This window comes from Onychostoma macrolepis, chromosome 01, assembly GCF_012432095.1.
Source record: "Onychostoma macrolepis isolate SWU-2019 chromosome 01, ASM1243209v1, whole genome shotgun sequence".
Classification (NCBI taxonomy): Eukaryota; Metazoa; Chordata; class Actinopteri; order Cypriniformes; family Cyprinidae; genus Onychostoma; species Onychostoma macrolepis.
The window spans coordinates 32,924,117-32,937,945 of NC_081155.1; the positions used below are offsets into that span (position 1 = coordinate 32,924,117).

General features: G+C 36.4%; 1 protein-coding gene across 4 annotated transcripts; it reads left to right on the top strand.

The window, feature by feature from the left end:
- The first annotated feature begins 821 nt into the window (after positions 1 to 821).
- LOC131544314 (putative methyltransferase NSUN7) lies at positions 822 to 11,556 on the top strand. Of its 4 annotated transcripts, none has more exons than XM_058782452.1 (13): positions 822 to 1,126; positions 1,384 to 1,513; positions 2,576 to 3,013; positions 4,847 to 4,905; positions 4,994 to 5,130; positions 6,148 to 6,300; positions 6,401 to 6,584; positions 6,662 to 6,875; positions 7,003 to 7,146; positions 7,255 to 7,356; positions 8,984 to 9,101; positions 9,344 to 9,443; positions 10,301 to 11,556. In XM_058782452.1, exons 3-13 carry the CDS (start codon positions 2,593 to 2,595, stop codon positions 11,159 to 11,161), a joined length of 2,493 nt encoding a protein of 830 aa, XP_058638435.1. In that variant the 5' UTR covers positions 822 to 1,126; positions 1,384 to 1,513; positions 2,576 to 2,592; the 3' UTR covers positions 11,162 to 11,556. The 4 variants fall into 4 exon arrangements, with proteins under 4 accessions (XP_058638435.1, XP_058638443.1, XP_058638449.1 ...); XM_058782460.1 differs by having other exon boundaries at positions 1,497 to 1,513; XM_058782466.1 differs by lacking the exons at positions 822 to 1,126; positions 1,384 to 1,513 and having other exon boundaries at positions 2,271 to 2,730; positions 2,857 to 3,013.
- The last annotated feature ends 2,273 nt before the right edge of the window (positions 11,557 to 13,829 follow it).

The window sequence follows — 13,829 nt, forward strand, 5'->3', positions numbered from 1 at the left end:
TTTAAACATTAAACCTCTCTGCTGCTGCTGCGCGACACTAAACACCGTCGAGCCGCTCTTCACAGTCGCAGCACGGTCTCGTGTTGTTTCCACCAGCGCGGCAATTTTTATCATCACTAATTGATGGATGTCTAAAATATAAAAATAAGGAGAAGCCTAAAACAGCCCCGAGGCCCGGCCCGCGTCTGAACTATGACGTGAAAATTGGCCCGATCGAAGCCCAGGGAATGCAGGGCTCTAGTGTTTCCCTCGGTAGAAATCACGTTTCCCCCTCGGAGGGCCCACCCCATCGTCGGGTGAATCGTCCTAACCCCTAACCCAGATAGCACAAGTACGTCTGCAAGATGTCTGTTAAAGATCTGTTGATCAGGAAAGCATCTGCTGTCTATAAACGTCTGACAGATGTCTGTAAGATGTCAGTTTTACATACATTCTAAATCATAAACATCTTAAAGACATCTAATAGACGTCTAAAGACACTGATCTGCCCCTGAGGCACTGACATGTGGGTTAATGAGAAAAAAAAAAAGAAGCTGTGTATTTCTTCACATTACTAATTCAGCACACAGACACACACGGAAGTGTACACACCCCACACACATTATTAATTAGACAGTCTCTCATGTTTCCACTGTGTTTGTTGCACTAATCTGGAGTTAAAGCAACAAAGGATTACTTTCAAAGAGATTGGCAGATCTCATCACTAATTAAAAGTCAATTGATAACAGCATAGACCAATCAGGTGATGTCTGGGTGGGGCTTAAATAGACTCAGCGGCTGATTGGCTGTCAAAGTTTAGACTAAAACAATCATTAGTTCTTTGAAGTGCCTAGAAGCTTCTGACATAGAGGAGACATGTTGAGTTTGTTTCGGTGCTAATGTGGGGGTAATAGAGGGAGACTGGGCTTAGTTCGGATTTGAGCCCAAAGCAATGCATCATTTAGCATGATGAATGCAAACGTCAGGCTAATTGTGTCGCATTGGAGCCGACGTGCGTCAGGCATGAGAGGGTTTCAAATGAGCAGAAATTAAGCGTTACTCTGGAGTCTGTTTACCCTTAAAGCCAATACCCTGTTCTTTAACTAAACTCTAGTGAATAACACCACCTCAGTTTTGTAAAGAATGGGTAAGAAATACAGCAAACACAATTACAAATGAACATATATGACACTATATGTGCTATCTTCTTTAACATCTCTTACTTAACTCAAACCTGTGAGTGTACGATTCAGTTTTTTATTCAGTGTGTGTGTGTGTGTGTGTGTGTGTGTGTGTGCGCGCGCGTGCGTGAGTAGGGGAGTGATGAGCTGCTGTTAGCTGAGTGACTATGTAGAAAAGAGATTCACACTCTGTTGACAAGAACAAATGTGTTTGTTGTCGTAGTGACACGAGATCTCAGAGCTAGAGAGAGAGAGACTGAGAGACAGAGAGAGCGAGCTCCTAATTCTCACATTCTGTTCTTATATTCATAACGTTACCTGTTGCCGATCCGACAGCGCTTACATTAAGAGAGGTATGTATTAAAATTTAGTTTTGACTAATTAGATTTTGAAAGTGCGTTTCAAATTCTAAACTGGCAATAATTAGCAAATTTTAAAAATGTAAAAAAATAAAAAAATAAATAAAGGTTAAAATAAAGTACATTTTTAACTCAAAGTGAAAATGAAGGTGAAATATTTAAGTTTCTGCACTCTTGCTATGTCACAGGTTGGTGTGAGACTGTATATCGTTCAAAACTAGTAGTCTAGTATGCTTACAAAATGCAGCAAAAACTAAAATTTACTAAAAATAGTAATATTGTGAATAATTATTATTAGAATTTAAGTTTTCTATTTTATTTATTTTATTAAATGTAATTTATTCCTGTGATGGCAAAGCTGAAGTTTCAGTAGCCATTACTCCAGTCTTCAGTGTGGCATGATCCTTCATAAATCATTTTAATATGCTGATTTCCTGCTCAAGAAACATTTCTTAATATCACAATTATTTTTTCAGGATTCTTTGTTGAAAATAAATTTCATAAGGACTTCACTGTCACTTCTGATTACTTTTCATCTTTTGCTGAATAAAATAATTTGTTAAAGTCACATGGACCCTAAACATTTAGACAGTAATTTATGTACAGTGGATTCAAAAAAGCCTACATTGAAAAAGTCTACTATCTTGGATTCAAATTTTGATCTAAATAGTTACAGGAAAGAAAATAAAGACAGAAATAAATGTTTTTATGTAAAATAAGTAAGAAATATTTAAGGTTCTAGTAGTGTCAGACTTTTGGGCCCAACTGTATATTCATATATAACTGTATACTACATATTATTTAACATACAGAGTCAAAATACTGTGTATACGAAAAATATTTTCAAATAGACTAATTCAGATGATCCCTGTAGTTTGATTTATGTAAAGACTGCATTATACTGTGTGAGAAAACATGTTGTTTACAAGTTAAATAACTGGCTTTTATACTGTCAAATGTACTGACCCTAGTTGAAAGCCTCTGAACTAAATAATGCATGTAAAATAATACTTTAAATTGATCTATGATAATCACAAATGCAGTGTGTTTTTACAGAATTTGGCTCTATCAGAATGGTTAAACAGACACTCACTCGCTCCACACTGGACTCAGATCTACCAGACGTCACATCACTGAACTTGCTGGATCAAGAATCAGCTCCTAAGAATAAAGAACACACTCCAGTCTCTCCCAAGGGCCCTATGAGAAAAGTATGTATTCAGTCCCTTAAAAAGCGGGTCACTGCAGTGCCCACAGAAACGAACAAGATGGAGAGAGAGGGGATGCCTTTGGGATTCCCAGACTCTGTGTACATTCATGCTGCAGCTATTTTCCAGAAAACTCATGTGGAGAAAGACCTCGCACACCGACTCGTTCGCTATAGGAGCATCAGTTCTAAAGGCGATGAAGATTCTGGGGTTGTTGACGACAGTGATGCCAACACCAAGACGAATGAGCACTGGGCGTATGAGCTGGCGTTTAACACTCTGAAATGTGAGTGACAAAATAAACCCAGGCCAATATGGATTTTTAAGTATTACATTACGTTTCCTTTAAAGATTTCAGCATTCTAGCATTCAAGTCGGTTTTACCTGCATGATCTAAACTCTATAAATATGCCTTGGGTAAGAGTGTAAATATCATGAAGATAGTGTTGATAAAAAAGAAGTTAAGAAGGCACAAGAATCTAATGTGTCCAGGTTCATCTTGATTGTTTTTGCCGTTAATGACCCTGTGGTCACTGATGTCATTCTTTTTGTGGCCCACAAATCTTTAACATCAATTATTCAGTTCCTCATGACTCAAAGGTGTAGTTGGAAACAGATGAAGAGTCATAAACGTATATTACTGTACCCAAAATTCAATTTTTCATCCTATCCTGTGCTTCAGTACAGAAGAGGAGAGCTTTTCCATTTTATAATGTTGTAGGTTGGTCTCTGTTGAAACAAACATTAAGATAACCCTGCTTGATGCAAATTAAATCTTAAATTAAGTTAAAAAACAACATTTAATATCACAGAATATTTTCAACATATTGTTAATAATCTTAGAAATCTTACTTAATGATAATTTCAGCATTTACTAATATATATTTTAACATTATTTAATGGACCTGAGATAACATGAACTAACAATGAACTTTTGTGTTATTAACTAATATTAAGAAAGCTTAATAAATACTGTACAAATGTGTTGCTCATTGTTAGTTTGTGTTTATGTTTTAACTAATAGTGTAGTGTTACCAAAATATGTTTTGTATTGTTTACGAAGCTTCATATCAGAAAATTGGAAGATAATGAAGATCGTAGAAGATAAAGATAATAATTTGAATACTGACTTTTGGCTTGTGGTTCATGCAAAGCTGCACGCTCTCCATGTTTCCTGTCATTGCTTCTCCTCTGACCTCATCTTTCCTTGCCTACCCCCTCTTCTTTCCATTACTGAGGTCCTGAATCAATAATTTGGGAATGTCTGGTAACATTCTGGTTGAGTTTCTTCTTGTAGCTTATCTTCCCCACACGTCTCTCTCTCTCTCTCTTAAACTTTTTGCTTAGGGAGGCTTTTTTACTCTTTTATTTTTTTAAGGACATCTATTTGCTTTTAGTGAGCAGGTCAGACATCAGTTAACTGACTGCTGTAAGACTTTAATGGCTGCGCTGAACTGTAAGCATGAGGTCAGTTTATACTTGCAGCCAGTTCTATCATCCAGAAACACAAAAACAACAAATTAGTTATATTTGTATGCAATTCGGAAAAATCCGACAAAAGCTTATCGGTCTAATGTATTATTCAATATATTAAAGGAGCTTTTTTATTTTATAGTACTTATCATTTTTTGTTTTGTTTTGAGCTTAAATCTAAAACAAATTATTGGATCTATGCTTAAAACATATAATTCAATAATTTTCCTCATCAAAAGTTTTGAAAGACATCATGAAAGCTGTTCATTTTTAATAATATATATATTTTATTTTAAAATAGACAGGATTGATTTAATGGGGAAAAATATTTTAAATTCAGTTCACATTTGTTTTTTAGATTTAGTAAGCAAGTCTGAGTTGGAATTCAGCTATTTTTAAATTCATATCTCAGCAAAATGGATGTAACTCTCACACATCAATTTTGCGGTTGGGTATTTTAGGATCTCTGGAGCAGACGTCTTTGAGTTTTTTGCTCGTTTTGAGTCTTGAGCTTTTTGCTGCCCACTTTAACTCTTCATATTATGCTGTTGTATTACAACTATCCACTGCAGTATAGCAGTGATATAATAGCATCAGTATTGCTCAACTTCATTTACTAAAGCTAAACTTTCTCCTACCATCACAGACCAAGATCTTCTGGAGGAGATCCTGATTGACAGCTACTTTCACCGTTCTCAGCAAATGGTGGGTATGTTATGACTGACATCTGCCCTTTTATCTTGATATCATGATTGACTTTGTGTTTGATGGGTGAGTTTGTGTGTATGTTCAGCCAGATGATCTTATGGCTCTTGTGGTGGTCATACTCTATGACCTCCTGGACAGGAAGTTCCAGCCCAGAGAGCCAATGAAAAGAGCAGAAGAGGGACTAATAAAGGAAGTGAGACGAGTGGAGGACAGCCTTTGTAGGTCAGTACGAGCAGATCTGCCCTGTGAAAATGCATTCATTCTTTATTAAATTAGACTTACAGTAATGATGTTCTTTGAAACCCATGGAAAGAAAAATCTCACCTGTGTCTCCTAGACAGTAATGAGATTAATTAGAGAGCAAGTTGAGACCTTTGCTTAAGTATCCTCAGTTTCAGAAATGACCTCAGCAATGTCTTAAATTGCCCAAAATACCAGTTTGATATATATAAATTCAGAGATTTCAATTAAAGCTTGTTCTGCCTTAGAGTATAAAAAAAGATGTATTTGCATCTTCAATTCTCAAAATTGTGACTTTATTTCTCATACATGTCTTTCTCTTTCTCAGTTGTAACTTTATATTTTGTAATGTGACCTCATTTGTTGCTTTTTTACTTTTTTTTTTATTGACTTCATTTCCTTTTTTAACATATCATTTCATGTCATATCATTTTTACTGTAAGGTGGAAATGGAATTTCTGTACATTAAAACTCATGAATGCAAAAACAGTTTGTGATTTTGTTGAGTTCTGCAGCGCAAAAAAAAAAGTTTTTTTTTTTTTTTTTGCTGTTTTACTGAACCAATTGTTTTATCCATGTTTTCATATTTTCTTTTTCCATACTACAAAAAAAATATGCTAATAATTAATTTATAACATTTAAAAATTATTAAATATTTTAATATTTAAAATATTTTAAGATTAATAGTTTATAATAATAATTCCTATAGTTGCAACTTTGTCTCCCAGTTGTGAGTGACTTTAAAATTTGGAATATGACCTTTGCAACTGGCTTTTCTTTTTTTTCTTCTTTTTTTTTTCTTTTTTGTTGTGAAATTCCAGCTTTATTTCCTTTTTCCCCCCACAGTGTTTCCATAGATTAGACCTTTTTTTTTTTTTCAGGGCTGCAACATTGTCCTGAAAATTAAATTCAATTACATTACATTATTAATCCTCTAGTGATGTTCCATAATTCTTGGACCTTAAAAATGGTGCTTGTATGTTTGTGTGTACATATCAGGTTCAAGACCAAACTGGAAGCTTCACTGGCTCAGTACAGAATAAAACAGAATTTGCTGACAGTTGACAGTTTCCTGCCACCAGTTGTGAGGATTAAACAACAAAGGTCACAAACATTACCGCTCTATGCCTGGGTCAACACCCTCAAAGCCAGGTAGTGTGTGTCTGCATATGTATTTATGTATACACAAATGTATTTTTCCTTATTTAATATGTACACCTCTAATATTGTGTTTGTATTACAATTTATTCAGCATTGAAAATGTATGTGAGACTCTGAAGACATCAGGCTTTACTCAGGTCGACTCACAAACGCCCCTGGTAGGAAATGTGTTCTGTAAGGACAAACACTGTTCCAATGTACTGCTGTTTCCCAGACGGCTCTCAAAACAACTGGAGAAAACCAACCTAGTGACAGAACACACACTCATAATACAGGTAATAAAGACACACAGACACGCAAGCATCATCAGTGCAAATCCATATCCAGGTTTAATGTGTGTGTATGAATACAGGATAAATCTCGCAGTCTGGCAGCATGTGCGATTCGCCCGCTGTTGGTGAAGAATGGAGACGTTCTGATGGTGGGGTCTTTCTCTGCTCTGACCGTGGCTCACGTGGCTGTCCAGGCCGCTGCCTGTTCTGGCTGTGTACATGTATGTGGGGTCCTTAATGTCTCCACCTTCAACAATGAATTACAAACCATCCTAACCTCTACTGCCTGCAAAAGTAAGTGTTATTCTGCTGAACCTTATTCATGAGTGATATCTACGTACCGTAATAAAGTCCTTTGTCCTTTGTTTGGCCAGTAGTGAAGTATTGATTCTCAGGTATTTACTTTCTTTTTTTTCCATAGATGTGAAACTGATGTCTGAGTATTTCAGTGAACTTAATGAATGGGATTTGCGTATTCAGAAGGTTCGGGTGATCGTGTTGCTCCCAAAGTGTTCTGTGTCAGCACTTTGTAACCCTGTTGAGTTTATCCTCGATGAGAGTGGAGGTAGAGCAATGCATGGTTTTATATTTGAGACCTTCTCCTTTTCATTGTGGCAGTTGGGTGAGCATTGAATGAATGCAAACTAATATAACGTATACTGCTCTTATTCAGACAGAGGGCTGCTGCATGGCCTATCTAAAGGAATCATCTCTGAGAGTAAACTGGACACACTGGTTGCCAAGCAGAAACAAGACCTCAACCATGCACTCACCTGTGAGACACACACACACACACACATTCATTTACTTCCTGTTTCTGTGACATTAAGTAGTTTTAAAACTCCCTCTAAATGAAAATGAGAAAGCAATATGTGGTTCTGTGCATTTATTCCGCCCTCTTTACTGAACCTAATTTAGTCCCACTTTATATTAAGTGGCCTTAGCTACTATGTCCTTGTATTTAAATTAATGAATTGGTACAATGCATTTATTGTGTACATATGTTTTTACATTGTAGTTATATTTTGGGCTTTTATGACTTTAATGGATAGGACAGTAGAGAGGTGGCAGGAAAGCACTGGGTAGAGAGAGGGGAGTGGGATCTGCAAAAGACTTTACAATACAATATGAACACAATTACAAAGTACATTGTACTCATTTTTGATGTAGGTACAGGCCACTTAATATAAAGTGGGACCCCTAATTTTTATCCATGTGTGCATGTGTGTCTCTCTATACTACAAAAATAATTTACTAATAATTAATTCATAACAATTACAAATATGTTTGTTTATTTTTCTGTAAAAATGTTTCTTGATCAATTCTATCAAGAACAAATAAATTGTTTTCTGCATTACCTTCATAAGTTTATTTTGTGAGAGAAAAGACAAAATTACTGATCAAGAAAAGACAGGAGTAATGGCTGCTAAAAATGTATTGCATTTTAAATAATGTTTTAAAATATATTAAAGGGTTCATGAACTGCCTTTTTTATTATTTCGTACTGTCATCATAATGTAGAAGTAATAGTCTATTTTCTGTCTTGTTTTAACCCCCCTCATCAGAACTCTCTGTTTGAATAGGTGTGGCAAATTGTTGACTCGGAAGTAAACACCCACTGCTATGATTGGCTAACTCAGTACATATCACACTAATAACAGACAAAGCAATAGTGATGACACAATAATTACAGTTACTCACTCTTGTGATCCAATATAGTCGACACAGCATCGTCTTTTAGCTTCAACCTTTCTGAAAATCCTGTGTCGAATTGTGCATTGTTTGTAAACGAATCCGCGGTAAAACTAAGTGAACAAAGGGCCAAGTTCTTACTGATGCTGTCTGGATCTTCATTAAAAATGAAGTTCATCAAATTACGATTATCGTTTGGTTTCTGCATAGACCTGCGGTCGCCTCTCATTATTTACACTACATGCACGAATCAGTGGGCGGGGCTAAACAGGCAGTGATGTAGAAGCAGGCCTTGATCTTCCTCTGCAGAGGCAGTGTTTAGCCACACTATTACTTCATAAAGTGGCACATTCCACAAGCTGTCATTTTGACAGATTGGCTTCAATATAAGCTGTTTTTAGACTAACGAGAAAGTTTTGAGTTCTGAAACTTACAGAATGTTTTTATAGCGTTTTATAGCATTATATATCTAAATATCAAGGGAATTTTGATTTCTCGGTTCATTACCCTTATAAAACAAAACGGTTATCTTAAATTGTAATAATATTTCACAATATTACTGTTTTTACAAAAAAAAAAAAAAATTATAATAAATGCAGCTAAAATATTATCGACCCCAAATTTTTGAATGGTATAAAATATATTTATAAATCGTATATTGACTATTGCACATCATCTGAGTTATAATGACCTGACTTGATTAACTGCAGTTCCTAAGGTGAAAGCTGTGATGTACTGCACATGCTCAGTATATCCAGAGGAGAATGAAAGACTTGTGAAGAGAGCGCTTGAGAACGCAGACAGCAAAGCAAAAGCTGTGCCCTTCAGGTACACACACATCTCTCTCTCTCTCACACTCACACACACACACACTGTCCAAGCATTAAGTCTTTCCTGTCACACGCCACTAACTGTAAGGATTTAAAGTTGCTGTATCCATGGAAACAGCAGTTAATCCACAGAAAAGCAAGTGGGGGAAGGATTATGTGAATGTTTGAGTTATGAGAAAATGGATATGAGTTGGATTGAATTTACAACGCAAAACATCTCTCTCTCCGTGTTTCTCTCAGGCTGGTCAGTGCAGGATGGGATGATGAGGAAGAGAAGTTTTTCAGAACTCAAGCATCTGACGTCACAAATGGCTGTTTCCTCTGTGTGATGAAAAGAGAGGTGAGAAAGAAGGAACGAGAGAAAATCAAATGACTAACAGGTTTTATATCATATATAATAGGACTTTTACAGCCATAATGATTTGCTGTGATTCATATGCTGTGTTTATATCTAAACAAGCGTGAAGAAGTGTCTGTGAGTAGAGTTTGTTTTTGTGAAAAGTGGGGACATCCCATAGGTGTAATGGTTTTTATACTGTACAAACTGTATGTGCTATTGCTCTACACCAACCCTACACCAACCCTACCCCTTAACCTACCCCTTACAGGAAACTTTGTGCTATTTCAGATTTTCAATACACTCCATTCTGTGTGATTTATAAGCGTTTTGAAAAGTGGGGACATGGGGTAATGTCCTGAAAAGTCACCTTCTCCTTGTAATACCTATGTTATACCCTTGTCATTATACAAATTTATGTCCTCATTTATCACAAAAACGTGCGCACACACACTGCTCTCATGCAGAGCTTGATGCATTGCTGTCCTAAATACTGGCAGCGTAGCTCTGGTTCGCACTAAATAATGAACACATGTGTCTGATCACATTAGCATCCACACAAGACCACACACAGCAAGAGAAACAAGGCTGCAGCTTCTTTTGTGTGTGTATGTGTGTGTAAGCTTGCATTTGCACTTTATACTGCATATACACTGAGGTTAGTTGTCACGTTTGTACTTCAATGAATATACAAGTCAACTGAAATTAAAATTAAATTGAACATTACTTCCAAAGGTTATCATTACAGGAATCTGCTATTAATCACTGATAGTAATAGATAAAACCTTTGTGACAAGTAGCCCCAGTCTCCCCATATGTAATATTGCTCTATGCATATGTGTGTGTTTTCTTTCTAACAGCAAGACCCAGCAGAGGTAGAAACTGTGCAGAATATTTTAGCACGAGCTGCTGCTAAAGGTTTGTTGGGGGGGCTGCTGCCTCCTGACCCTGTGAACAGAGAGAAACCAAAAAAGAGAAAAAAACAAAAAGGATCCAAACCAATTCTTCCGCCTTCCTCCCTGATTGAGCCTCCTGCATCGGTGATGATCAGTTGGAGTCCTCAACCTGACGGTGTGCTCACCAATACCATCACCCAGACAGCAGACGATTCAAATCACACTTCCAGAGTCCTGAATGACAGCTCCACAATCCTAGATCATGCTTCAAGTCAAAAATCTGCAGTTATGGATGCCACATCTAGCACTTCAAATCACTCCAGTGTTCTAGACCACTCATCCAACAATAAAAATCAGCCTCCTGTTGTGCAAAAGATGCGACCAAAAGGTCATAAGCCTCGAGCTAAAGTTGCTAAGCAGTCCAAGAGAAAAAAGTCTAAGTCCCACACTCGTAAAGAACGTCAGAGCAGGTCTCGACCTCCGCGCAAGAGACTCCTGCACCTTCGGCCATCTCAACACGCAACCATTACCTCCATTAAACCATCTCCACCTCAGAGCAAACCCGTCGCCGTCAGAAGCCCAGTGTCACCGCACAGATCCAGGCATTTGCACAGCAGAGCTGCGTCTCAACAAGAGTCTGTTAAACCAAAAAAGGAAATCATCAAATCAGAAGCCTTCAAGCTAGACAGGGGGGACATCCGGTCAAGAGAATTAAGTCTTCCTCCTGTTTATCCCCGCAGTCCTTCACATCTCTCTTCATCCCCCTATCGATTGTACTCCTCCATGTCTTCTCCTGTACTTCTCCAGCAGTCTTTCCTCTTCTAGCAGCATTGCCAAAGGCAGAGACTCCATGACTGATCTAATGACTAAAACATTATAATTGATTTAAAGGGTTAGTTCACCCAAAAATGAAATTTCTGTCATTAATTACTCACCCTCATGTCGTTTCAAACTCGTAACTTCATTCATCTTTGGAACACAAATTAAGATATTTTTGATGAAATCCCAGAGCAAGGGTATTACCACGGTCAAGGTCCAGAAAGAAGACCAAGAACATCAACAAAACAGTCCATGTGACATCAGTGGTTCAACCGTAATTTTATGAAGCGACGAGAATATTCTTGTGCTCAAAGAAACCCCTTAAAATAATGACTTTAGGGGTCAGAAAGCTCTCGGATTTCATCAAAAATATCTTAATTTGTGTTCCGAAGATGAACTAATGTCTTATGGGTTTGAAATAACATGAGGGTGAGTAATTAATGACAAAATATTCATTTTTTGTGTGTACTATTCCTTTAATGTTTAAGTATGCTGCACTTTAGTAACACTAGTCTGTAACTGTATCATGTATATTGTTGAATAAATGATTTTGTGATTTGGAACCTGCCTAAGGTCCCAATTTTTTTTATTATTTGCATTTAATATGCACCACAGTTGATTGACTGAGTGGTGTATTACTTTAAAACCACATCTCAATTAAAAAAATTAAAATTATATCTTATTGAAATTTAAACAATTTATATCTCAATTATTCGTTAAATCAGTTGAAACCAGATTTTGTATCTCTATAAAATGTTTACATAATTGTCTTTATTTTACCCACTATTTATTTATTCACCATATTTTCTTAACTATATCTGTAATGTTAAGTCAGCATGTTTATTTATTAATGTTTTTTTTGATGACAAATGTTGGACTACTTCCATCATTTTATCTGCTTAAACCTTGGCCCTTTCTTACGACCAACTATAAATATTCACCCTACCTCCATCCACTCAACAACCAATGGACAGAACCAAGTGCCTGCCCTATATTTCCTGATAATCAGATGTACCTCACAATACGGAAGAAAATGTTTTGGCGTGACTTTAATAATTATGCCAAAAAAGCTTCGACTCATATTTTATTAAATATTAATATCCAACCCCATCTCATAAGAAAACTATTTTATGAGTTGGCAATTTCATATGAATGTGTACAATTAGGACGATGATTTTTTTTTGAGAAATGCTAAGCATGAAGGTCCACCCCTAAACCTCAGTGGCCATAAGTAGATCATACAACTTTACCACAACAATTTTAAAACTTAAAAGTTACATTCATTAGTTCATTAGGACATTTCTTGCTACTAACAACAGACTATATTTTATGAAATCAATTAACAGCCAGAAACATTTCGATGTATTTTGTGATATGCCATTTATTTTCACAACAGTTTACATTTATATGGTGTACAAATTAGTGTAGAGCAGAGAAAGCCAACGTTTCCACAAAAACGTGTGTTTGAGTGTATTTCGCCAGTAGTGTTAATTCTTAGCTTGTTAATCCTTGTGATGAGATTTCCCCTGATAATCGCCGATCAGAGTGATTCACCATGCAAGAACACGAGTCAAACACACTACTCTTGGCTAACAAGAGAATGATGATTCTACGCTGAATTATTGTACTGGACTACACTACCCATAAGCCTCCTCCCTCTTTCTGGTTTTGCATGTAACAGCTGACTTTGCCGGTTGCCACTGAATTAATTTTGAAACATAAAGTGTGACTGATTCTTATTCACTGTGAAACCCCCCCCCAAAAAGGAGGGAATCAAAAAATAATCTAAAAGAAAGTTGTATAAGACCCAACATCACAGAGTGAAATTCACATGAACAAAAAAACCAACATGCACTTCTTCAAAACTGCAAAAGAGGTAATAAGAGGGTGAAAGCGAAGGGGTGCAGTACACAGGCCGATTGATTTGTGTCAGGTCATTTTAACAATCTGATTATCTGCAGTGTGAAAGCGGAGGCCTTGTGCCGTCAAGATACAGGAGTAATGGTTATAGTAGAGCTAGCTAAACATCTACATACTGCCCAAACAATGCACTCTAATTTTGGTCTTGGTGAAAAATCAGATTGTGACAATCTTGTTTAAACTGACATTTTGGAACATATACTAAATGACCAAATGGATGTTAATATAAATAATACAAATCATTAATAGGACACCTATTTTCTTTTTGCTGATACACCAGCTCCAGCTCAAAATTTATTTCACTGCATGGCTATTGTAAATGCGTTATGCATTATAGATGGATGTCTTTGATTTTTGTTGTTTTTAAAATAAATCAAGCCAAGTCTCGAGACCCTACATTGGGTGCCATATTTTTAAACTGCATTAAGTTATAACTTTTAAAAATGTGTCACAAGACCCTACGCTTGGTGTCACTTTTCTAAAACATGAAGTTAAACCTTTTAAAAACATATCTTTTGAAAGCCATGGTTTTAAAACAAATGCAGTTAAAACTTTTAAAAATGTGTTTTGAGACCCTGCATTAGGTACCAATTTCCTGCACTGCATCTTAAGTTCTCAGACACATTTTGCATGAAGGGTACAAAAGGAGATTTTTTGACTGTATTATTGACTTTATGCATCGGTTGCAACCACTTCACTGTAAAAAGTGATAAGTTGACTTAACTTAAAAAAATTGAGGAAACTCATTGCCTTA

Bases quoted from the DNA above. Each gene is read 5' to 3' on its own strand.
- LOC131544314 (XM_058782446.1), top strand. From the start codon at position 2,557: ATGCAGTGTGTTTTTACAGAATTTGGCTCTATCAGAATGGTTAAACAG. The intron at 3,014-4,846 runs GTGAGTGACAAA...CTACCATCACAG, and splicing joins GGCGTTTAACACTCTGAAAT to ACCAAGATCTTCTGGAGGAG. The intron at 7,357-8,983 runs GTGAGACACACA...GATTAACTGCAG, and splicing joins CCTCAACCATGCACTCACCT to TTCCTAAGGTGAAAGCTGTG.